Source organism: Cygnus atratus, chromosome 14 (assembly GCF_013377495.2).
Source record: "Cygnus atratus isolate AKBS03 ecotype Queensland, Australia chromosome 14, CAtr_DNAZoo_HiC_assembly, whole genome shotgun sequence".
Lineage (NCBI taxonomy): Eukaryota > Metazoa > Chordata > Aves > Anseriformes > Anatidae > Cygnus > Cygnus atratus.
The window spans coordinates 9,439,984-9,462,528 of record NC_066375.1 but is presented as its reverse complement, the minus strand read 5'-3'; the positions used below and the strand labels follow the sequence as shown (position 1 = coordinate 9,462,528).

Sequence of the window (22,545 nt, the reverse complement as noted above, 5' to 3'; positions counted from 1 at the left end):
GGCGGGGCGGCGGCACCCGGCTCCCGGCCCCCCCGGAGGGGCTCCCCGGGTAGGCCCGCACGGCTCGGGCCCAGCCCCGGCGGTCGGTGAGGCACCGGGGGAGCGGCCCCGTGTGCCCGCCGCACGCACCCCCCCCCCGGTAGGCTCCAGCAACCGGCGGGGTGTCGCTGTGGCAGCACCGGGCGTCCCTCGGTGGGAGGCGACGGGCCTCGTCCCTCCGCGTGGGCACCCGCCGCCCTGCAGCGTGCCACACGCCGTCACCCCGGGGAGCGGGACACCGGCGGCAGCAGCACCCGTCCTCCTCCGGCCTGGGTCCGGGGACGCGAGCAGCCGGGCCCCGGCGGCTGCCAGCTCCCCCCCCCCCCGCCCGCCGCAGTCCTCAAGCTGTGCTGCCAGTGCTCACCCACACGCACACGCTGTCCCCGTCCCCGTCCCCGTCCCCGGGCTCGCATGCTCGCCTTATCCTCGGCCTGGTGCCAAGGCGCGCCGCCGCTCCCGCCAGCCCCGTGTTCCCCATTGCTCCCCGCTACGCCGCAGCCACGGCACAGGCGGCCTCGGAGCGCCACACGTGTGGTGGTCCCCCAGAGCCTGGACTTGGATTTGGGGCAAGGAGGCAACACGAGGAGGATTTTAAGGGTGTTGGCCTTAAGGGGCAGTGGTGCCGTGCCCTGCCCTCCCTCGCAGCCTCTTCACCCATCGCCTCCCACACAAACCCTGGCCTTCTGCCTCGTCCCCCGGAGCCTGTGGCCACGCACGCGCTTGTCCCCATTTTCCTGCCGGAGGGGCAGGCAGGCGGGTGGTGACAGCGTCCTGCCTGGGCCTTGGTCCAGGCAGGTTGTGGAGATGCTGGGCTGACTCGTAACGGGTGCTCATCACATCCCTTCCTGTCTGCCCCGCTTCCTGCTGCCGCATCCCGGCCCCACCACGGGCTGTGCTCTCTCCAGCACGTCCCTGCGGGATGGCAGCTCCCTGCCTCTCCCTGCTTGTTGCAGCCCCACATCGTCACGATGCTACCGCAGTTTGGTCGGCCACCAGCACTCTGGGAACTGCCTGGTCTGAACCAGCCTGGCAATAGAAGGCACCCGTGTGCCTGCAGCAGCCCCCGCACAGCTCGCTGCAGCAATTCGGGCCCCAGAAGTGGGGGGGAGGCAGAGGGGCAGGGCTGGGACTACAGGAGCCCTCGCTGCCTCCGAGTGTCCTGGAGTGAGACTGGAGCCGTGACCCCTCCCAAGGGCTGCTGAGAACCCAGCCAAGCATAGAAATGCCAGGAGGCCTCCGGCTCGGCTCCGCAGGGCTCCCGGGACACGGGCGGCTCGGAGGCAGGGTGTTACCGTCTGCAAAAATGCGGTGGGGAAAAGCCTCAGCCCCTCCCGCTGGGCCATTGCTAATAACAAAGTGCGTGGGGGGGAACCGGAGCTGAGCGACCTCCGAGGCACATTGAGGGCTATAAAAGGAAGCCAGGTCTCCAGCAAGGCGCCTCTTCCACAAAAGCAACCGGAGGATGAGGGGGCTGCGAGCGGAGCTGAGAAATAGCTGCCAGGCAGCGGGAGAGGAGCCTTTAGCGCTGAGCGAAGTGCGAGGTGCACATATGCTCTCTGCTTCTGCACAGCTCCGTCTTCGTGAAACCTGACGAAACTGTGTCATCTATTTTGGACGGTGCGGAGCGATACTTTGATCTGCCTCCACCAGCCGAGGCTGCGGCTTGGGCACAGATAAGTGGCTGACGTACGGGTGGCCAATCCCCAAACCCAAGGGATGGAGAGGAGACTGGGGTCAGTGTTCACACCGCCTGAGGCACCGTGGGCCTTTGCAGTGGCGATGCTGGGCCGACATCTCCCCACAGCCAAGGGCAAAATGGATCTTGGGGACGCCTCCGCACACAGGACCAAAACAGCCTGCAATCTTCATGCAGGATATCAGCGCCGGGCTGGGGACAAGAACATCAAGAGCCAAGGCGGCGCTGGCGGGGTGAGCCCACACCCTGCGGTAGGGCCGGCAGGGCGGAGAGGCCCTGGGGAGCTCCTGGGCAGCGCGTTCCCCATTCCCCCCTACCCTGGGGCAAGGACAGGCCCCAAGCTGGGGAGGAGCACAGGCTGCGCCTGCCTGCGCGTTGGATGATGCAAGGAGCACGGGCTGAGCCTCGCCACCACCTTGACCCCTCCTTGAAGGCAGCACCCTGGTATGCAGGGCTCCATGCTCCTCACCTGGCTCTGGAGCAGCCCGGAGGGCAGGTGGCAGCAGATCCACCAGGACCCACTCCCCCCGTGTGGTATGTGACCCCCCGCACAGCTCTGGGTCTGTCTGCTCCCTCATCTCGGGGCTCCTTCCCGGAGGTGGAACGTCCCCATGGGACAGGAAGCTCCTTGGCTTCCCGGGATGGTGACAGCTTCTGTCTGGAGCCGTCTGCCAGCACCCGGCAAGGCAACTGCTTCAGGAAGCACCAGGCAGAAGGGACAAGGACAGAAGGGGACCAGGCAAGGCGGCAGGCCGGGTGCCAGCCCAGCGCAGCGCTGGTGACGGGGCCAAACGCTTGGCTGGGAGGCATTGCCCAGCTGGAGGAGGCAACAACACCAGGAACGGGTGCCAGGGCCCCGGAGGCAGCATCGTGCACCCCACACATGGCAGCGTCCGCGAGCCAGCCCGAGCCCCCCGTGCTCTAGAGCAGCATGGCACCGATTCACCCAGCAGCTCCAGCAGGTGGCCAGGCCAGGCTGCAGGAGGAAAGGAGCCCAGAGCTGGCGGGTCAGGGTGAGCAGAAGCATCCTAGATGTCACAGAGCCTGCTCACTCCCAGCACAAGCATTGGCAGCATGGCCATCGGCTCTGGGGACGGTGACCAGGACCATCTTAGGGCTCCGGCCCTTGCTCTGCCCCTCCTGTGCTGCTCTGCAGGACCACGATTCCCAGCAAATGGTGCAGGTGAGGCTGATTTCCACCAAACCCAAACCACTGGCAGCTCCCAGGGCCCCAGCCAGGATCACCAGGATCAGGTGAGGATCACCAGCCAGGCCAGAGGGGCCTTCCCTGCTTCCCCGGCCCTGGATCCCTGCTGCAGTGCCCCCAGGCACCTTCCTGGCAGCCAGACAGAGATGTTTCCCTCCTCCTCCCTATCTCGTGTCCAGCACCACGGGGCTGGCACGGCTACTTGGCCTGGGCACCTTCCCCGAGCCTTTCACTGACCCAGACAAGTCCTGAGCCCACACCACGGCCCTCACACCCCCTCTGAAGCAGAGCAGATTGCCTGTCCAGAGGCTGAGCTAGAAATGGGTGCACTGAAACCAGTCAGGGAAGGCAACAGGAAAACACAGCAGTGCTGCGTGCTGCAGGGCATTTACTGCTCACAGATGCCCTGACAGTTCTTTATTGTCCTCTGAACCGGGTGGCAGCTCAGCCACATCCAGTACAGAAAAAAAAACGCCTCCTGCACCTGCCCTGGGAGGCAGCACCGGCGTTTGCAGCAATGCCACAGAGTCCTGCTCTTGGCCTCTTCTGCTGGTCCCAGCAAAGACAAGTTCTCAGCCCTTTCCGTTCCTCTGCATCTTGCCAGCACCGCCACGCTCGTCTGCTGCAAAAATCCTGCCTGCTCCAAGCAGCTCGGCGGCAGCCCTGGCACCTCGGCATGAGCACAGCGCACGGGGACAGGCTCAGCCAAACGTGCACCAGGGGGTCTCGTTTGTGTCACAGTCCAGCAAGATATTAAGGACAGTGCAGGGGGCTCCTGCCACGCTCAGAGCTGTCCGTGACTCGATTCGGTACCGCACGTTGTTCAGGCCTCCCTCCCGGTCCACCTTAAACTGTTCCTGAGGGAGAGAAAGAGCGCTCAGGAGAAAGCACGCGGTGCCTGGGAGAGGAGCAGAGAGCTGGCAGGGAGGGCTCCGAGCACGTGGTGGTAACAACCCGCATCTCTCGTGGTCCTCCTCGATCAGGCCTCACCTGCTTCTGCGCAGCGATGCGCTTCTGGTCTCTCTTTCTCCAGGCTGGGTCGTGCAGGTGCTGGAAGGTCTCGTACCCAGTCGTGATTCCAGAGGGACGGCGAACCTGGGAGCAGGGCAAAACTTCTGTAAAGCGACTGAAGCACGTGGAAGGGCCCTGCCCCTGTCCCAGCCTCGATAGCTGCAGCAGGGATCCAGTGGGGAGACAAGGAGAAGGGCAATTTCAACCGAGGAGGCCACGGAGCACAGCTTACCTGGAGACCAGCTCCTTTGATACGTCGATAAAACTCATCGTCCTCCCGTCCCCAGCCCCAGAAGCGGTTGGACATGCCATTGCACTGAAACGAGAGGGGCACTGTACCGGCCGGGGTCCTGCTCTCCTCCTGCAGCCACAGCACAACTCCGCGTGGCGCAGGGAGCAGACACCAGCATCACAAGCCCCAGGCACGCCTGCGGCCTTCCCTCTCCTATCCCCAGCCAGCTCAGACCGCAGGCTCTGTCCCTGTAGCATTTTAACTCCTCTTCCCCCTTCCTGAGCACGGAGCACAACCTGACTGTGTGCCAAGACCACGTCGTACCCCAAACTGGCCGGGGCGTCGCACCCACGTGCTCACCATCTCGTAGTGCTGCTTGGTGAGCAGCAGGATGCCACCCACATAGGTTTTATAGTGGTACAGCGGGTGCAGCTCCGGGGATGCCACGTGGAAGGGCCCTGCCTCGGGGTAGCTGTAGTCCAGCTGCTCGTTGAGGGGCAGGAGGTCGACATCGTGCATCGCGATGTAGTCGGTGTCGTTGCCGCTCTCCAGGAAGCCCACGTTGATCAGGGATGCTCTGTTAAACCTGCCGCGGGACCAGGGACTCTCAGCGCCAAGCACAGCAGCCCCTGTCCCTCCACATCCACCTCCCGTGCCCCACGGCCCCAACCTGGTCCCCAAACAGGGACTGTCACCGCAAAGCCCCTCTGCACAGACACACAAACACGGCGTCCCCTGGCTGCACAGCTCCGGGTGCTCCAGCTGCCCGTCCTGAAGCTGTGCCCGGTGCAGGGCTGTGCACGCTCAGCCTAACAGCAACGTGCAGGGATTCGGCCACTGCCTGCAGGAAGGGGTCAAGGCAAACTCCACCTGGCTGGGTGCAGCAGAGGGGCAAGCTACAGCATTTCCAAACACCTCAAGGAATTCAGTGTCCGCAGAGGTCTGCTGCTAAGTGGCACTGGGAAGAAAGCTGCAACATCTGGGGGTATTGAATTCTTTTCTTGCTTAGGCAGGACGGCAGGGAAAGAAATGAGGCACTGCTTTGTCCTTCTGTAAGCTTTAGGGTGAGCAGCGGTGGGCAGAGCATCACGCCACGGCCCTGACTCCTCGCTGTGCGTGCCCTGAGTTCCCCAGCACTGAGAGGCCAGCAGGAGCCCCTCGGTGCTTGGGCACGGGGCTCCCGGCTCCCTCCGCTCCCCGAGCTCCGACCACCGCGTACCTGAAGTGATCCACCTGGTTGAGCACCAGGATGTGATGGCGGATCCTCTTCTTGCTCAGGAAGCGGTGCATGTAGGGCACGAAGGCCAGCAGCTCCTCGAAGCGCTCGCGGAAAGGGACGAGCAGGGCCAGGCGGTGGGGACCCCACGACGGGTCGTCGGCCGGGGGGGCTTGGGGCTCGGGCGGGCAGGGCCGGCGGGGGACCCCTCTCCCGGGGGGAGCCCCCTCGCCCGAGCAGCTGAGCTGGAGCCAGAGCAGCGAGGCGAAGCCCAGGAGCAGCGCCGCGAAGAAGAGCTGGAAGACGGACACCTTGCCGGGCAGGAGCCCCAGGAGCTGCGGGGACCTGGGGGCACGGCGGGCGCTCAGCGGGGACCCCCCGGTGTCCCCCTACCCCGGCGTCCCCCCCCCCCCCCCCGGTCCCCAGAGCCCTCCCCCCCCCCTCCCCGTGCCGCCCCCGCTCACCCGCCGCCGCGCAGGCGGAGCGCGGCCCTGCGGCGGCCCGGCCCCATGGCGGTACCCGGAGGTCCCGGTCCCGGTCCCGGTGGGGGCACCGGTACGGGCACCGGTACGGGCACCGGCCCCGGCCCCGCCGCCGGGCCACGCTGGCTGCGCCCCGCCGCTCCCCCGGAAACAAGGCCCGGCCCCGCCGCCCCGCTGCCTTCCGCCCGGCGGGGGCGGGACGGGGGCGGGCCCGGGGGCACCGCGGGGACATCCCCCCCCCCCCCACACCGGGCATCCCCTGCACTAGCATCATGAGGGACCCCCCTTCCCCCAATTCCTCCCCCTTCATTCCCCCCCCTCCCCAATTCACCCCCATCCCTTCTCCCAATTCATTCCCTCCCCCCCCTTCCCCCATTTCATCCCCCCCTTCCCCCAAACTCACCCCCTCCCCAACCTATTCCCCCCCCCAGTTCATCCCTTCCCCTTCCCCTAAATTCGTCGCCCCTTTCCTCAGTTCATCCCCCCTCCTTCCCACTTGCTTCCCCCCAGTTCGTTTCTCCCCTCTTCATTCCCTGCGATTCTCCCCCCCCCGCCCCGCTTCATTCCCCCCAATTCTTTTCACCCCCCCCCCCCCTTCATTCCCCCCAATTTGTTTTCCCCTGGGAACTAAAAGCGAGTTTCCTCTGCTTGTATGTGCTTGCTTTGTACGTGCTTACTTAGAATATTGAATCACTAAGGTTGGAGAAGACCTCCAAGAACATCTGGTCCCCCTTCATTCCCCCCCAAAATCCCCCCCCCTTCACTCCCCCCCCAGACACAGGCAGAGCCGCAGGTGGTGTCAGTCCTTTAATGCCCTCACAGCCCCGACCCCACACACCCCCTACATTCACGCCCGCCGGCATCAGCTCCCCCCCCCGCACCCCGGGCAGCGCAGCAGATCCTAGGGGGCAAGGGGGGGCCCGGAAAGGCAGCGGGAGGCACCCGCCCCGGGCTGCAGGAGATGGGGGCCCCCACGGGAATCGCCCCCCCTGGGTCCGGCCCGCTGGAGGCCACGTGTCCGGCAGGAGTTACGGCCACAGGGACAGGTAAGAAAATACTTCTTGTATTTCTCAGAAACAGCTTTTAGAAACCACAGTTCGTTGGGTTGTTTTTTTTTTTTTTACAGCTCCCCATAGAAAAGAAGGGTTTGGGCACAACCCCAGCCCCGTTCTTCCACTAGTAAAAACGCTTGTTCCGCTCCTGGCGCTTCTGGAAGACCACAGCTCCCACCACAGCGCAGACGATGATGCCCAGCAGGGCGCAGAGCAGGAGCAGGAACACCTTCCACCCGGTCAAGGGCCCACTTCGGAAATTCCCCGTCGGGTCATCCACGTTGTCTGCAAGGAGAGAAAAGCTACAGGGGCACCCGAATCCTCCAGCAAAGGTCTCGGAAGCCCAGAGACTCACCTTTGGGTGATTTGAGGAGGCTGACGCTAGGCTCAATTTTTGTCCAGTCAACGGTGTCGTCTTCTAGAGGGTGCTCCACCATGAGCTGGAAGAGCTTCATTGAGATGATGTCGTGATTGTCTAGGGAACAACCATCAGCACTGGAGACTGCCGGAAGCCTTGAGAAGTGCCCACACCTCCAGAGCACCCCCGGATCTGTGCTCTGCCAGGCACGGGTCTCCTCCCCTCTCAAGCCACCCTCACAGCCCAGCTATCGAACGAATTTAGGATGCTCCTTAGCTTTCAGATGCCTCCTTTCCCAGGTTGCGGGTCCCTACCCAGCATGGTTTCAAGAGCCCGGTGAACAATACAAGGAAAGGAAGGCATCTCCTGCATCCATAGCGTGACGTGCCAGGCGACAAGCAGCGAGCCAAGCCCACTCACCAGACAGGTCTCCAGTGCCCGCAGAAGCACCGAAGAAGTAGCCGGTGGGCAGCTGGACCCCCGCGATGTCAATGCAGTTCTTCCACTCGTTCTTATCTTCCACATCTGTCATCACCTGCGAGACAAGGGGGCTCACACCAAGAACGCCGGCTGTCCTCCCGCCCGGCCGACAGCAACTTTGGAGCCAGAGGCGCCGGAGAGCAGGAGGCTGAGCCCGGCCAACCACCTCCACCACAGCAGCACCCGCCCTCCAGCGCTGCCCTGTCGAACGGGCACGCCGAGCCCCGCAGAGGGCACGAGGCTCCCGCCACAGCTCACCGTCAGGCGGCCCCGGGAGTACCGGATGGCCAGGAAGGTGTCGTGGTTCTGGTTGCGGAGGTCGGCGGTGCACCCCGCCAGCTCCGTCCAGCGCCCGTCCTTGCTGTGATCGTACGTCAGGGAGCCGTTGTTCACCATGGCGGAGATGTACGGGAACACGCGCTGCAGGGAGCGGAACGTCGCTGCAGGGAGCCCGCGGGAGCCTCCCCCTGCCTGCTCTGAAACCTCGGCAAGACCATTATCCCAGCAAGGGAACGGCACGGAGAGCAGAACAATTGGATCGAGGCTCCTGTTCTATGCAAAGCTGTTTCTAAAACGAGCGAGGGCTTGTTCTGCTCTAAAGCAGTGGCCTTTTCTGAGCTTCTGCATCGAGGCCCCTCGTGGGCTCACGCAGCACTGTGTGACCGTGACAACGGGACCGTCCCCAGCGAGCGGCTTGCAGAGAAAAGACAAAACCAGGTAAAAAGCCTACAAGCAGAGCACAGAACTATAACGGGCAGCAATTGCTCATTACCAGCGAAACCACAGATACTATTTTTTAGTCAGTGCGTGGCATACGCTGGAAGGGGCCAACTGGAGGCAAGAATCAACGACTCACTGAGCATCGAGACAAGGGCACAGGGCCGCTTCCAGGTGTTTGTGACTGGAGTATCGGGGTTTTGGTGTGATAAATCTCCCTAACACCCTTACACTGTCTGACTGTGCTGTAGCTAGACCCACAAATGCAAAGCAGGGCAGAAGAAAAGGACCACACTCCCCATGGGACCGAGCTGCATTTCAACCACAAGTATTTCTGGAGCAGAAAGCCAGCACAGGAGCTTCTCTTTTAGAGACACCTGCGTTGGAAACGGAAACAGCGCAGGATGATCAGAGAGGTTCAAGAAGTGACACTCAGGATGAGTACCCTTTCAGATGGATTCCTCTAAGTCGACTTATTGGTGCAGAGTTCACACTTGATCTCTGCTGTCCTCTCAGCCAGCAGGGAAAAGGCCTTGGAACCATCTGCGCAGTCAACACCAGAAGATGGAGCAAGCACCTTCTTGTCTCCATTAATGCACATAAATCCTCTGCCCTTTGCTAGCTCCCAGAGCAGGAAGAACAACCTGTTCTCACATAAGGAGCTTTCCTTGCCCAAGTCATGAAGTACTCGGAGCATGAAACCACGAGGAAATGGCACCGAGCGAGCTCCCTGAACTACTCACCTCTGTTGCTTCATCGTTGGGATAGGTGTCAAGGAAAATAGCCAGCCCGTGAAAATTATCCTTGCTGCCAAAGACAGGACCTGGAACAGGGCAGAACAAAGTGAACAAATCAACAGCACTCAGAAGAAATTTGTGCCCAGAAACAAGGCAGCCGTCTGTCACCTTTCAGGGAGCCCAGAGGAAGTTAAGCCTTCCTGTATGAACAGAAAAGCTGCGCAATTCTGTGCCCACGTCCTGAAATCCCAAGATGGGAGGACTCTGAGGTGCCTTGAAGCCAGCACGAGCGGCTCAGCCTTGCCTCGCTACAAAGCAAAGCCTAACCAGGCAGCAATTGCATGAGAACAGCAGGCACAACGTTCGCACTGCTGCACGCAGACTGCAGACAGCCGCGCCCCCCAGGAGCCACGGGACACGGGTGAGGTGCCCGCTGGGAAGAGCTGCAGAAGCGCTGGTTGGCAGGTGCATGGATGTGGGCGGTCAACGCCAGGGAGATGAAGTGCAGCCAAGGAGAGCTCAAACCACTGCTCTGGAGCCCCTCCAGCACAAGAGCGGCCCCAAGGCCACTCCAGCACCCACCCACGCACAGGGCAGCTGCTCACCGGGCACCCACCTGGCACCAGGCGCTCCTGCGTGTACCACAGGGCGAGCCCGTCCCCGTGCAGGTTCTTCTTGCCGGCCCCGTGGATCTTGAAGTGGACGTGGAGCTCCCAGTCCTTGAGGAAGCAGGGCTGTGCGGACAGACAGCGGGACGGGGTCAGGACGGCGGCAGCGGGGAGCGCCCCCCGCGCCCCCCCCCCGGCCCCGGCGCTCACCACGCGGTTCCAGATGGAGCCCTCCCGGCTGCGCTCGTCGGGCGTGAGGCGCACGTACTGGCTGGTGACCATGGTGCTGCCCTGGAAGTCCCACAGCGGCATGGCGGCCGAGCCCGCGCCTGCAGCGGGCACAGGGAGCGCGCCTCAGCACCGGGCCCGCACCGGGCCCCGGGCCCCGATCCCCCTCCCCCCGGTCCCGGTCCTCCACCCCGGTCCCCGCTCACCCTGGTACGGCTTCATCAGCGAGTGCTCGCGCTTCAGGTGCTCGCTGTTGCCGTCCGTCAGCTCGGCGGGCACGGGCCCGGCCCCCGCCAGCAGCAGCACCGCGGCCGCCCACAGCCGCGCACCCGCTCCTGCCGCCGCCGCCATGCTCCGCTTCCGCCTTCCGCCCCGCCCCGCCCTCCCGCTGAGCGGCGGGCCGCGCCGCCAATCACCGAGCTCCACACCGCCGAGAGCCCGCCCCCCGCGGGGGGGGGCGCCGCCTCTGGGCGGAGGGAGGGGCGCCTCCCGGCGTACACTGCGCGGCGGCGCGCGTGGGGGATGCTGGGAGATGTAGTCCGCTCCGCTACGCCTCGTGCCGGTCACGTGCGCGGCCCGTGGTGGTGCCTCCTCCTCCCCGGCCGGCAGCCCTGTTGCCATGGCAACGCCTCACAAGATGGCGGCGGGCTTTGGGGGCCCGGGGTGGGGCTCCCCGGCATAGGAAGGGATGGCTGAGGCGGTGCGGGCATCATGGGCTTTACTGAGAGCCACCCACGGCCGTTAAGCTCCACAGCTTGTCTCATAGAATCCCAGAATCATTCTCATAGAATCCCAGAACCATTAGGGTTGGAAAAGCCCTCCAAGGTCGTCTGGTCCAACCACCCCCATACCACCACTGTCACCAAACCCTGTCCCCAAGCACCACGTCCAACCTCTCCGTGAACACCCCCAGGGACGGTGACACCACCACCTCCCCGGGCAATCCGTCCCAATGCCTGGCCGCCCTGGCTGGGGAGGCAGCAGCCACATCCTGCAGGAACGGAGGGGTTCACACCGTTCGGCTGCATCTTTATCTGGGGTGCGCAGAGTGATGTGGGCAGACGAGCAGTGAAAGACTAGGTTGGAAAACCCATCTGAGCAAGAGTTTGAGGCTCAGGGCCCAGTCAAGCCTTTGGGAGGAGTGTGGGGACCAGGGCGGTTGGCCATGGCTTAGGGACCCGCGGCTCAGTCCAGTCTGGCACTTCACAGCTCTCACTTCTTCCTGTTCATGATCTGGCTGGAAATCCAGTTCATCCCATCCTGGAAGGAAGAGAGACGTGAGCACAGCCTCAGAGCACGGCAGGCCCTTAGGTCTTCTCCCACCCCGCAGAGCCCTCGCCTCTCTACCTGCACTCCTTCCCCGGACAGGGCTGAGCAGGCCTGGATCTGCCATTCCCGGTCCCGGTAGGTGTGGAGGCTCAGGCCTTCCGCAATTTCGGCCGCAGGTGCTGCCGTCACCAGGTCCTGCTTGTTGGCAAACACCAGCAGCGGGACCCCCGTGAGAGACTCGTCCTCGGTCAGCTCGGCCAGCTCCTGCCGAGAGATAACCCTGTCCCAGGAGCATGGCCCCAGCGGGCTGGGGCAGCCCGTTCCCCACAACCCAAATCCAAAGAAGCCGTGAGGTCTCCATATCCCAAGGGGCAGACGTGCACCCCTGAAGCTACATCTGCCCCGCAGAGAACCTGGAGCCGCTCTCAGCATCACCTGGGGGATAAACGCACCCGGCACCGAGTGCCTTGGGCAAAGGGCAGCAGCGGCAGGAGGCTGCTGTCAGCCCCGGCTGTCTGGCGCACCCACGCCTCCGTTCCAAGCGGTGTTTGGTGTCAGTACAGCCTTGACTGGCACTGGGAGTCTCACCTTCAGTTTTACTTCCCAGGTTTTGTAATTCTGAGTTCACTACTTGAGCTTCAAGGAGTAAAGCTTTGCTTTTGTCGTATGGCTCCCCTGGTGCTGGGAGGATTCCTGTCAGAGGCAGTCACCCGCCCCCATGTTGGGCATCTCAGGGCATCACCCCCAGCTTGAGTAAAATGGGGAGAGCTGGCTGGGGCAGAGCTGCATGCTCTTCCCATGCACCTATAGGGACAGCTCAGCCCCACAGGACAGCCCATAGCAGTCACAGGGAACATCCTCGCTCCCCGCTTCAGCCTCCAGCAGCTGGCAGTGCCAGGTCTGAGGCCCAGGACCCCACCACCACCCCTCATCCAGCCCCCTCATACCTGTCCTGTCTCCTCAAAGCGCTTCTGGTCTGCGCTGTCAATGACATAAATCTGCCGGGGGGGACAAAAGGGACAGTGGGCAGCCCCTTCTCGCCCGGCGGCACAGCCCTCTGCCTGCTGCAGGAGCTCCGCTGCGGCACGGCTCCGGCGCTCACCAGCAGGTCGGTGCTGCCCAGGTACTTCCTCCAGTAGGGGCGGACGGAGCGCTGCCCCCCGATGTCCCAGACGTTCAGCTTGAAGCCGTGCGAATGGACGCTCTTGATGTTGAACCCCTGCGCAGGGAACCAAACCCCGGCATCACCCGAGGCAGGACCTGCCGCCCTCCTGCCTCGCGTGGTCCGCAGCAGCCCCTACCTGGGTGGGGGTGATGGTGGTGACCTCCTCGGACGCCAGGCGTTTCAGCAGCGTGGTCTTGCCCGCGTTGTCCAGCCCCAGCAGGACGATGCGGAGCTCCTGCCCCGGGGAGCCCCGCAGCCTCTGGATGACGGAGAGCAGCCCCTGGGGGCGCGGGCAGCTGGGGGAGCCCTGCGGGGTGCCGGGTCGCTGCAGAGCACCCTCGTTTCGGTGGGGGGATCTGGGTGCTCTGTTGGCCATGTACCCCGTGTCCACAGCCCGAGCGAGCTCCAGGACTTGGTCCCGAGGTGCCCAAGCTCAGGGTGGCCACACCACAGATCCACCCAGCCTGTCCCCCTCCCCTGGGTGGGCTGTCCCTGTCCCCTGGGAACCTGGCCAGCTCCTGGCAGGCTGGGGACCGAGCCCTGGCCCTGCTCTGCCAGCCGGGAGCTGGTGCCAGCGCAGCTGCCCTGGGGCAGACGGGGTGTAGCTGGACCCCCCCCTCACCTTCTGCACCTCACCCATGGTCTGGGAGCGGCTGCAGCCCGCGGCACGCCTTGGGGGATGCCAGGGGCTTCTCCTCGGGGCCACCAGCATCTGCGTGACTGGCACGCTCCCCATCCCTGGGGGAGGAAGAGGATTACGGGCTCCAGAATTAGCTGCTGTTTCTCCATTTACCCACAGCATTAAATAATGCCCTCGGCAAATCCCCCAGCCAGCTGTCACCCAGCCGTCACCTCCCCCTGCTCCCTACCCCCAGGATAAACCGGGGGGCACCGAGCATCCCCTCTCCCCACGGCGCCAGCACAGCAGGAGGACGCGGTACCTGGGCATCGTGGGCACGATGCCCTGGCAGAGTGCGGCCAAGGGACATGGAGTGGCACAGCCAGGGCACGGGTGCCCCCAGGAGAGGCACTGTGGCCCCAGCTGGGATGGCGGAGGCAGGCAGAGCCTCTCGGTGTGTGGAGCTGGCACAGCAAGGGGCGACGCCTCCTCCAGCACATCCCGGTCCCCACATTCCACTTGCATCAGCAGGATGAGGTGACACCAGCAGCCACAACCCATCCCCTCGGCCCTGTGGCGCCAGACGGCGCCGAGCACAGCGCAGCGGGGACGAGTGCCAGCCCAGCTCCCAAAGCCGTGCTGGAGTCACCGGCACAGGGGTGCCATGGGCAGGGGATGGGGACAGAAGGAGGGCAGCAGGGCTGCAGCCCTCACCCCGGGACCATCCTGTGGGGCCAGAATCCTGCTCCCTGCATCCCGCTGCCTGCATCCCGGAGTGCAGCAGGAGGCGACGCCGGGGCACGGCTGTCCAGAGCCACCCTGGGCCACGTCAGCTGCTCCCATCGGAGGGAAACCCCCGGGCTGCTGGCAGCCGGCAGGGGACAGGGTGCGGAGGGGCACAGGCACCGCTGTCCCCAGCAGCCCACCCTAACCCTGGTGGGACAGGGGGCTCGCCCGGTCAACATTTGGGATAAATATGTGAAAATACGCGAATCCAGCGGTGCATTCGCTTCTCTCTGCGGCTCGGTCCCCGGCTCAGGTTTCCTAGCCGAGGTTACCCTTGCAGGGAGGGCCGTGAGTCACGCACCCGGGGTGAGACATTTTTATTTATAACTCCCGTCACAGAGCCAAGGCAAACAACGGGACGGCGAGAGGCGCGACCGGCCTCGGCCTCGCTGCCGTGCGTGCGCGCTGCCGGCGTTAACGCTTCGCCTCTCCCCACGCAGACCCACACCGGTGCAATGCCAGCTGTCGGGGGGTTCACCCCACACCTCGTACCCCAGTCACCCACACCCCCGTGAGCACAACGCCACGGTGCTCGTGCTTCACCCGGTTCCTCCTATCTCCCACCAAACCCTACCAAACCTCCCCAAATCCCCTCCCGGTTGCCGACGGGCACAGAACCGTGGCCCTGGCCCTGTGCTGAGCGCAGCCCGGCCTCGGCACCCCCGGTACCGGCGGCTCCCCACGGGGCACGGGGGCACCCCCACAACCGGGAACCGGTGCCCGGTGCCCCGGGGGAGCCCGGGGGCGGGGAGCGGGAGGGCGGCGGTGCCGGTCCCGTTCCCGGTGCCGTTCCCGATGCCGCTCCCGGAGCCGGTCCCGGTGCCGGTCCCGTTACCGGTGGCGGCGTCGGGAGGGCGGCTCCGCTCCCCCCCGGCTGCGGTCTCGGTTCCCATGGCGACATTTCCTGTGGCAGCCGAAAGCGGCAGTGCCGGCGGTGCCGGGGGTGCCGGGAGGGCCGGGCCCGCCGCGCCGCGCCGCCGGGCGGGGATGCTGCGGGGCTCCGGGCAGAGCCGGTAGCCCGCCGGGGCCGGGCCGGGCCGGGCCGTGCCAGGGATGCAGGGCAAGGGCAAGCTGCTGCTGGTCCACAACGGGCGCATGGTGAGTGCCGCCGGCACCGGTAACCGGGACCGGGACCGGGAGGAGCCGCTCCGGGGGTGCCGGCGGTGGGCACGGGGCTGGAGGGGGCTGGGGATGGGGCAGGAGGGGCCGTGGGGTTGGGGCGTGTGGGGCTGGGGTGAGGATGCGCTGCTGGGATGGGTGGGTAGAGATGTGTGGGGCTGGGTGATGTGGGGCTGGGTGATGTGGGGCTGGGGAGTGTGGGGCTGGGGAGTGTGGGGCTGGGGAGTGTGGGGCTGGGGAGTTTGGGGCTGGGGAGTTTGGGGCTGGGGAGTGTGGGGCTGGGGAGTGTGGGGCTGGGGAGTGTGGGGCTGGGGAGTTTGGGGCTGGGGAGTGTGGGGCTGGGGAGTTTGGGGCTGGGGAGTTTGGGGCTGGGGAGTTTGGGGCTGGGGAGTTTGGGGCTGGGGAGTGTGGGGCTGGGGAGTGTGGGGCTGGGGAGTGTGGGGCTGGGGAGTGTGGGGCTGGGGAGTGTGGGGCTGGGGAGTGTGGGGCTGGGGAGTGTGGGGCTGGGGAGTGTGGGGCTGGGGAGTGTGGGGCTGGGCGGTGTGGGGCTGGGTGGTTTAGGGCCGGGGAGTCTGGGGTGTGTACCAGGGATGGATGGGGAAGAGCAAGAATGGGGCGAGGTGGGGCTGTGGGGCCAGAGATGGACGAACAGGGCTGGGAGGTGCGGGGCTGCCATAGGGGGCACGGCAGGGGTATGGGGGTGGGCTACCAGGGGGCAGGGGGCACGTTGTGGGGCCGGGGTAGGAGGCAAGGGGGGGCTGGGATGCGTGGGGCTGGGCTGGGGGCTGCAGGGCAGGCTGGGGTGCGTGGCCCTGGGGGGACACCGGCTGGCCAGGCCCAGGGCACGGCTCCAGGGTGGCCCAGGCGGGCGGTGGGCGGCCGGCACGCCCCGTGCGGGCTCTGCTCATATCCCCGAGGTGCCACGTCCCCAAGGGAGGTGCCTGGGGCAGCCCAGGGGGATGCTGCGGGACCCGGCGGTGCCCGCTCCTGGGTGCTGGCTCTCCCGTAGCCCCAGGCCCCGAGGCAGCGAGCAGTTTGCCTGCCTGGGGCTGTGGTTCTCCTTGCTTCCCTCCCCTCCTCCCCTCCTCTTCCTGTGCCGGGGAGGCTGCTTCTCTCCTCCCCGGGGTAGCTGCGGGGTGGTAGCAGCAGGGTTGTGGCCGATAGCATCTGCCCTTTCCCCATCGCTGAGCCCAGTGAGAGAAAGTCTGCGTGCTCGCTGTGAGCCCTCGCGGCTGCTCGCTGTGCTGGAGGGAGCCCCACGTCCTGCCCCCGCCACGGGGCAGCAGCCCCAGATAACAGCAGGGCGGTGTTTGCCGGCGGCTCGGCCCCTCGCTCCAGCTGCTTGCCCTCCCTCACACCTCTCCTCTCCACCCCACAGGGCCCGGCCGTGTCGGATGGAGGTAAGGCTGCTCCTCGCATCGTCACCCGGGGAGGGGGAAGCCCCGCCGTGCCCGGCCCCCCCTGCTCGGATGGGGCCCTGGGTGCTGGAAGCGGCGGTGCTGGCTGGGTCACGCAGAGCCCGGTAGCTCCGAGGGGAGGCTGTCTGTTTGCCAAGTCATGCCTCGCCTTGGGCAGAACAAGAAGGGCAGGGAGCAGAGCAGCGACCTGCCTCCTCTGCTGGGGAGCCACGGGGACGCTGCCCCCCTCCCGCTGGCTCTGCCAGGAGACCCCTCCTGTGCGCCCCGACCTCCGCTGACAAGTGGCCCTCTGCTCCCCGTTGTCACCAGTCAGACCCGATCAGGAGCTGGCTGGCCGTGGGGACTTCCCTCTTTTAGGAGGAGGGCTGCATTTGAATGCAGTCATCTCTGTTCCCCTCGGCTTCCTTTAAGGCCAGGGCAGACCATTTCTGTGCCCCCAGTGGCCAGGGACCCAGAAGCAGAGAAGGGAATCGAGGTGCAAGCGTGGTCATAGTGCCAGAGGAGCCCCACACCCATCCTCCTCGCCGCCTGCCCCTCGTCTCCCTGCCCTTCTGCTTCCCCTCCCCGCTGGGCGCCTTCCCCACCAGCTGCTTTGTTCCCCTGGGAGATGAGTCACACGTGGAGTGACGGTGACAGCCCCGGGAGGGAGTGCTGTCACCGGGAGGGAGTGCTGTCACGCCGGAAGGTGTCGGCTGTGCCATCACGGCGCTGTGCCATCACGGCGCTGGTCTGCTGGCGATGCTGCGATGCACGGAGCAGCAGCTCGGCTCCTCGTGCTCCCACCCCGACACCTCGCAGGCTCAGGGCAGCCAGGACGGGGCAGATGAACTTGGGGCAGACACGGGGGGCGGCGGGCACCTCGGGGCTAACTTAGCCCCGGCCGCGCGTGCCCCCAGGCAGGGCGGCCGCGATGCCCAGCAGCCGGGCCTGAGCCTTTCTCTCTCCCAGAATTAAACGCCTCCAGGGCCCGGGGCAGCAACCACAGCGTGAACAGCCTGCCCGCCCCGCAGACCACGTGCAGCTCCGCACACGGCTCTGTGGGCAGCTGGGCAGAGTCCTTCGAGACGCTGCTGCAGGACCGCGTGGCCGTCACCTACTTCACCGTGAGTGCCGCAGCCCCGACCCCGCTCCCCGCGCCGGCCGCGGCAGCCATCCTGGCCTCGAGCATCCCACACACCGGGTGCAGCCGGGCCAGCAGCTCTCTGCCCCCCAGGAATTCCTCAAGAAGGAGTTCAGCGCCGAGAACGTCTACTTCTGGCAGGCATGCGAGCGCTTCCAGCAGATCCCGGCCAGCGACACGCAGCAGGTACCAGCCCTGCAGCTGAGGCTGCGTCACCCAGGGGATGTGGACAGAGAGAGGGAGGTGGCAGCCACGTCACTGTGTCCCCGGGTGCTGTGTGCAGGGTCCCAGTGGACTCCCGGTACAGGAGGTTGGGGTCTCTTCTGGTCAGGACAAGGGGATGGATGCGGCGCGCATCTGAAGAGCCACAGCCAAGGCTGCCCGTCCCGTGGGGCAGGCTGTGCCTCTCCACCCTTGGGGCTGCAAGAGGAGGGAGGGTGCTGCTGCCAGGACCAGGGCTGGGGAAAAAAAGAGATGCAGGGCAGGGAGCGGGACCGGGGGTGTGGGGCCAGGGCCAGGTGGCTCCTCCAGCAGGTTGTACCTTCATGGAGAGAGCGTCACATTGTGCCCAGAGCTCGGGGCTGGATGTGGGGCCAATGCCGATCCCCCAGCTGTGAGGTGGCCCTGGTGGGGACTTGGCCCAGTGCTCAGGGGCTCGGAGGGGAGGGGAGGGGGCTCCTGGCCCCATCCTGACCCCTGCTCCCAGCTGGCGCAGGAGGCGCGGCGGATCTACGATGAGTTCCTCTCCAGCCACTCGGTGAGTCCCATCAACATCGACAGGCAGGCCTGGATCGGGGAGGAAATGCTGGCCACCCCCTCCCCAGACATGTTCCGCCTCCAGCAGCTCCAGGTGAGACAATCCCCACCCCCAGCCCTGCTCCAGCAGCCCCCCGGGGAGCCGTGGGCTGGGGCGCTGAGCGGGCACCTCCTCCCCTCGCAGATCTTTAACCTGATGAAGTTCGACAGCTACACGCGCTTTGTGAAGTCCCCCCTCTACCAAGCCTGCCTGAGGGCCGAGAGCCAGGGGCAGCCCCTGCCAGACCTGCGGCCCCACTCCCGCAGCAGCAGCCCCCCCCCAGACCTCAGCAAAGTGAGCGGGATGCAAAGGGGGGGACACAGACCCATCCTGGGGCCGGTCACCGTCCCCACCATGTCACAAGCCCGCCCGCGGGCTGATGACAGAGACGTGGTGGGGGACGGAGGCTGAGCCTCCTCTCCTCACTCCAGAAGTCGAAGCTGAAGCTGGGGAAGTCCCTGCCTCTCGGCGTGGAGACGGCCGGCAGCGGGGCCACCCGCAGCCCCCGCCGCTCCTTCCGCAAGGGCGAGCGACGGGAGCCCTCCTGGGCAGGTAGGCACCGTGTAGGGCAGCTGGGGACAGCCCCGTCCCCACGCCGTCCCCATCCACGGGTGTCTGTTTGTCCTAGACGGGGGAGAAGGCGGTGGAAGCGCCGTGCTGTGGAGAGAGTCCCAGGGCTCCCTCAACTCCTCCGCCAGCCTGGACCTGGGCTTCCTCTCCTCGGCCAGCACGGCCGCCAGCCCCTGGACGGAGGTGAGTCCTCGCCGGGCCGGCCCCGCGCCGCCACCGGCCCTGCTGATGGCGGCTCTCCCGTCCCGCAGGGCCATCGCAAGAGCCTGGGGGGCAGCGAGGCCGAGGCCAAGCCCACCAAGTACTGCTGCGTCTACCTGCCCGACGGCACGGCCTCGCTGGCCGCTGTGCGGCCCGGCCTCTCCATCCGCGACATGCTGGCTGGGATATGCGAGAAGCGCGGCTTCAGCCTCCCCGACATCAAGGTGTACCTCGTGGGCAACGAGCAGGTACGGGGCAGGGGGGCTCCGGGCAGCGGGGCTGGCGCGGCGTGGATGTGCCCGTGCCAGGAGCGTGCTGATGCGTTGGCTCTTGCAGAAAGCGTTGGTGCTGGACCAGGAGTGCTGCGTGCTGGCAGACCAGGAGGTGAAGCTGGAGAACAGGATCAGCTTTGAGTGAGTGTTGTTTTCCCGATTAATGCCTTCCAGTCCACATCATCCCCCCAACCTCCCTGCAGAGCCGCTGGCACCTCTCGCGTCTTCTTCCTCCCCGCAGCCTGGAAATCTCCTCCCTGAGCAAGACCATCCGCATCACGGCCAAGTCCACCAAGCGCATCCGGGAAGCGCTGCAGCCCGTGCTGGGCAAATACGGCGTCAACGTGGAGCTGGTGCTGCTGCGGCGGGTGAGGGCTGCCAGCCACGGCACTGGGCCGGGGGGTCCGGCGGGGTGGGGGGCAGCGATCCAGGCTGAGATGGGCAGCATTGGGTGGGCGTGCTGTCTGCCGGGCGGCCCCTGACCTGGCGGGGCTGTGACCAGCGAGCTCTGATGCTGGTGTCATGGGCTCTCCGCCCGGCCGCCCTTGCCACGCGCCGTGTCACACCGGTGTGACACTGGGGTTCCCCGTTGCAGCAAGGTGAGTCGGCAGCGCTGGACCTAGAGAAGCTGGTTAGCACGGTGGCTGCGCAGAAACTCGTCCTGGAAACGCCAGCAGGTAACGTCTGGGGACAGCCGTGTCCCCTCCCGAGCCATGTCACTCCCCCGAGCTGTGCCAGCCCCCTGAGCCCATCCTGCTCACGGGGCCGGGCTGCTTTCTGCTGGCCACGGCTCCTGCTCCCTGCATGGGCTCTGTCCTGTCACCAGCCAGGACAGCGGTGCTGAGCCCTGCTCCTCTATACATTGCAGACATGAGAGTGACAGAGAGCGCCGAGGCTGCGGCCGCCCCCTCCCCGCTCCGCAGCGAGGTGAGTCCCAGATCCTCCCTGCTCAGGAGGGGAGATGCCCCGGGCTGCGGGGGTGCCATGGGGTAGGGGTGCCCGCTGCAGGGGCAGGAGCAGGCTGCCGCGGGCTGGGGGAGCGCTGCCTCCCTGCCCCGGCGCTGAGCTCGGCCGCTCGCCGCAGGAGGGAAGCCCGACGGGAGCGGAGGCCGACGCGCCGTGGGGGATGCCCTCCTCCTCCTGCAGGTCCCGGTCCTTGGCTGCCACCAACCTGAACCGCCGCACCTACGACCTGGAAGGTGAGAGCCGGTGCGCCCCAAACCCACGGGACCAGGGCAAAACAAAGGGTGGTGAGGGGAGCGGGGTCCCCACTGCATGAGGTCCTGTGGGTGCAGGGTCCCATGGAGGGGCTGTGGGTGCTGCGTTTGGGGTCACATCAGGCCGAGGCATTTAGGAGCGAGTGGCGGTGCCGGGCTGAGGTGCGTGTCCTGCTTTTCCCCCAGGGCTGGTGGAGCTGCTGAACCGTGCCCAGAGCTGCCGGGCCAACGACCAGCGGGGGCTGCTCTCCAAGGAGGACCTGGTGCTGCCTGACTTTCTCCAGCTGCCGGGGCAGGACGGCAGTGCCTGCGGGGGCTCCGATCAGCCCAGCGCCCCTCACCCGGGATCCGAGGGGAACAACCACCCCGGCCCCGCCGAGGAGCCCGCACCGGCTCAGCCCGCGGTCGAGCAGGAGCCCCGGTGAGCCCTGCCCCACGCCCGCACCCAGCGCCTGGCGCCGCCGACACTGCCCGGACCGCAGATTCGTCCACGTCCTGTCCCAAACTCGTGTCGTGTTGCTGTGAGTGGTTGAGCAGCTGCCGTGCCCCTTGGTGGGGCCACGTCCCGGTGCACGTCCAGGGAGTCCTGTACATAGTTTGAGCCCCCCGCTGCAAAGCACTCGGCAGCGTCCCGCGCACGCCTGGCACTGCCCTGCCCGGTGCTTCTGCCTCCCCTGCCTGGGGCAGGGCTGCCTCGGGGTGAATCCTGCTTGCGCCAGGCTGGCACGGCCCCCCGGGAAGCAGCCTGCCAGCTGAAGGGCGTGCGGGATGGAGAGGATGTGGGTGGATGGGGTGGCAGGGCAGGGCAGCCCTGGGCCCCCGTGCCATGGGCAGGCAGGGACGGGAGAGCGGGTGGGGATGGATCTAGCCCCATCCCGGCAGTGGGTTCCCATGGCAAGACCCTGCATGGGGAGCTGCTGAAATGGCCCCCTGCCCTGTCCCTGCTGGGGCAGTGGGCTCTCAGCCCTCGGGGCCAGGCTTGCCCCGTGTTGGAGGCACCGGAGCAGCTCAGCACCTCTGGGTGCTGAGCATCTCAGCCTGCCCTGGGTGCTGCCAGGTCCCCGAAGTGCCCAGCCTGCCCGCGCGGCCAGACCTGGCTGCGCCCTGGGCCACCGCTCGGTCCCCACTGCCTGGCCAGAGGCAGAGGGGTGGCCCAGGGCAGCCTCCTTGGGGGGGAGCACAGCCCCCGGGCCGGCCCCCAGGGCTGGCACAGAGCCCTCGTGTGTCTCCGTGGTGCTGCTCGGTCCTGTCCATGGTGTGAAACCGGGGGAAATAAAGAGCATTGCCTGGAAGCTCTTCCCTCGCCTTCCTTCCTGCCCTGCCGGGGAGCCGGGCCATGCCCAGGGGTGGCCAAGGGATGTTTCTGGTGCCATCACCTCCCTGCGCCCCAACTACCCCACAAAGCCCCTCAGGGCCAGCCCCCACACCCCTGCCAGTGGCCGCGCAGCCCCCAGCTGTGCCGCCCTGCCCGCGGGAAGGGGCAGCGCCAGCAGCCCCATTTCCCAGCCCCACTGGTGGTGTAGGGCACACCACAGGGTGGTAGGACTTCAGCCCCGAGCCTGTCAATGAGTGACAGCCCGAGCTGCCAGGGCCTCGCAGGTTAATGATTGCGGGGGCAGCTGGGCAGCGGCCACCACAGCCCCCAGGGACAGGGCACACGCGGCCACCGGCCGGGCATGGGGGCTGCGGGGTGGTCCCAGGCTGCACCCCCTGGCTGGAGGGACCCCCACGGCCCTTTTACCCCGGAGAGGCCACACACCCCCCGTGCAGTGGCTGCTCCTGGGTGTGTAACCTGGTAAACTCCAGGGGGTCCCTGGGCTGCCTTAGCCATGGACTGTCCCCAGGCACCGCCAGCATCCCAGGTACCTGAGGGGTCTCCCCTTGTGCCTGTAAAACCTTCATGCCTGGCTTTTTTGGGGTAGGGAGTTGA

General features: G+C 66.3%; 4 protein-coding genes across 9 annotated transcripts; 1 reads left to right on the top strand and 3 right to left on the bottom strand.

Moving 5' to 3' along the window:
* Positions 1–3,310: 3,310 nt before the first annotated feature.
* On the bottom strand, positions 3,311–6,040 carry B4GALT7 (beta-1,4-galactosyltransferase 7). Its single transcript, XM_035559668.2, has 6 exons — positions 5,866–6,040; positions 5,405–5,746; positions 4,546–4,771; positions 4,186–4,269; positions 3,933–4,037; positions 3,311–3,799 (listed from the first exon to the last, which is right to left on the bottom strand). The coding sequence occupies exons 1-6, from the start codon at positions 5,910–5,912 to the stop codon at positions 3,644–3,646; spliced, it is 960 nt and encodes a 319-aa protein (XP_035415561.1). The 5' UTR covers positions 5,913–6,040; the 3' UTR covers positions 3,311–3,643.
* Positions 6,041–6,677: 637 nt separating this feature from the next.
* On the bottom strand, positions 6,678–10,454 carry LMAN2 (lectin, mannose binding 2). The gene is made up of 8 exons (XM_035559660.2): positions 10,270–10,454; positions 10,046–10,164; positions 9,844–9,961; positions 9,234–9,313; positions 8,032–8,193; positions 7,714–7,828; positions 7,291–7,410; positions 6,678–7,220 (listed from the first exon to the last, which is right to left on the bottom strand). The coding sequence occupies exons 1-8, from the start codon at positions 10,412–10,414 to the stop codon at positions 7,060–7,062; spliced, it is 1,020 nt and encodes a 339-aa protein (XP_035415553.1). The 5' UTR covers positions 10,415–10,454; the 3' UTR covers positions 6,678–7,059.
* Positions 10,455–10,833: 379 nt separating this feature from the next.
* On the bottom strand, positions 10,834–13,570 carry LOC118254445 (ADP-ribosylation factor-like protein 3). 5 transcript variants are annotated; one of them, XM_035559664.2, is made up of 6 exons: positions 13,439–13,570; positions 12,634–12,822; positions 12,435–12,551; positions 12,280–12,330; positions 11,411–11,596; positions 10,834–11,323 (listed from the first exon to the last, which is right to left on the bottom strand). In XM_035559664.2, the coding sequence occupies exons 1-6, from the start codon at positions 13,484–13,486 to the stop codon at positions 11,276–11,278; spliced, it is 639 nt and encodes a 212-aa protein (XP_035415557.1). In that variant the 5' UTR covers positions 13,487–13,570; the 3' UTR covers positions 10,834–11,275. The 5 variants fall into 5 exon arrangements, with proteins under 5 accessions (XP_035415557.1, XP_050569540.1, XP_035415556.1 ...); XM_050713583.1 differs by having other exon boundaries at positions 12,634–12,804; XM_035559663.1 differs by lacking the exon at positions 13,439–13,570 and adding an exon at positions 13,120–13,209.
* A 1,284-nt stretch (positions 13,571–14,854) lies between these two features.
* RGS14 (regulator of G protein signaling 14) lies at positions 14,855–21,907 on the top strand. 2 transcript variants are annotated; one of them, XM_035559659.2, is made up of 15 exons: positions 14,862–15,000; positions 16,400–16,421; positions 17,388–17,542; positions 17,653–17,745; positions 18,266–18,409; positions 18,500–18,649; positions 18,787–18,907; positions 18,984–19,108; positions 19,177–19,374; positions 19,463–19,539; positions 19,640–19,766; positions 19,994–20,075; positions 20,267–20,325; positions 20,483–20,597; positions 20,802–21,907. In XM_035559659.2, exons 1-15 carry the CDS (start codon positions 14,956–14,958, stop codon positions 21,038–21,040), a joined length of 1,752 nt encoding a protein of 583 aa, XP_035415552.1. In that variant the 5' UTR covers positions 14,862–14,955; the 3' UTR covers positions 21,041–21,907. The 2 variants fall into 2 exon arrangements, with proteins under 2 accessions (XP_035415551.1, XP_035415552.1); XM_035559658.2 differs by having other exon boundaries at positions 14,855–15,000; positions 18,787–19,374.
* Positions 21,908–22,545: the final 638 nt, after the last annotated feature.

Coding starts and splice junctions, on each gene's coding strand:
- B4GALT7 (XM_035559668.2), bottom strand. CDS start 5,912: ATGGGGCCGGGCCGCCGCAGGGCCGCGCTCCGCCTGCGCGGCGGCGG. Junction 4,772..5,404: donor AACCAGGTGGATCACTTCAG/GTACGCGGTGGT, acceptor GTCCCGCGGCAG/GTTTAACAGAGCATCCCTGA. Junction 4,270..4,545: donor CCAAGCAGCACTACGAGATG/GTGAGCACGTGG, acceptor CTCTCGTTTCAG/TGCAATGGCATGTCCAACCG.
- LMAN2 (XM_035559660.2), bottom strand. CDS start 10,414: ATGGCGGCGGCGGCAGGAGCGGGTGCGCGGCTGTGGGCGGCCGCGGTG. Junction 9,314..9,843: donor GCAGGAGCGCCTGGTGCCAG/GTGGGTGCCCGG, acceptor GCCCTGTTCCAG/GTCCTGTCTTTGGCAGCAAG. Junction 7,411..7,713: donor GGGCACTGGAGACCTGTCTG/GTGAGTGGGCTT, acceptor GTTGTTCCCTAG/ACAATCACGACATCATCTCA.
- LOC118254445 (XM_035559663.1), bottom strand. CDS start 13,209: ATGCTGGTGGCCCCGAGGAGAAGCCCCTGGCATCCCCCAAGGCGTGCC. Junction 12,552..12,633: donor CCACCATCACCCCCACCCAG/GTAGGGGCTGCT, acceptor TTCCCTGCGCAG/GGGTTCAACATCAAGAGCGT. Junction 12,331..12,434: donor TGGGCAGCACCGACCTGCTG/GTGAGCGCCGGA, acceptor CCCCCCCGGCAG/ATTTATGTCATTGACAGCGC.
- RGS14 (XM_035559658.2), top strand. CDS start 14,956: ATGCAGGGCAAGGGCAAGCTGCTGCTGGTCCACAACGGGCGCATG. Junction 17,746..18,265: donor CGGCCAGCGACACGCAGCAG/GTACCAGCCCTG, acceptor CCCTGCTCCCAG/CTGGCGCAGGAGGCGCGGCG. Junction 19,767..19,993: donor AGCTGGTGCTGCTGCGGCGG/GTGAGGGCTGCC, acceptor TCCCCGTTGCAG/CAAGGTGAGTCGGCAGCGCT.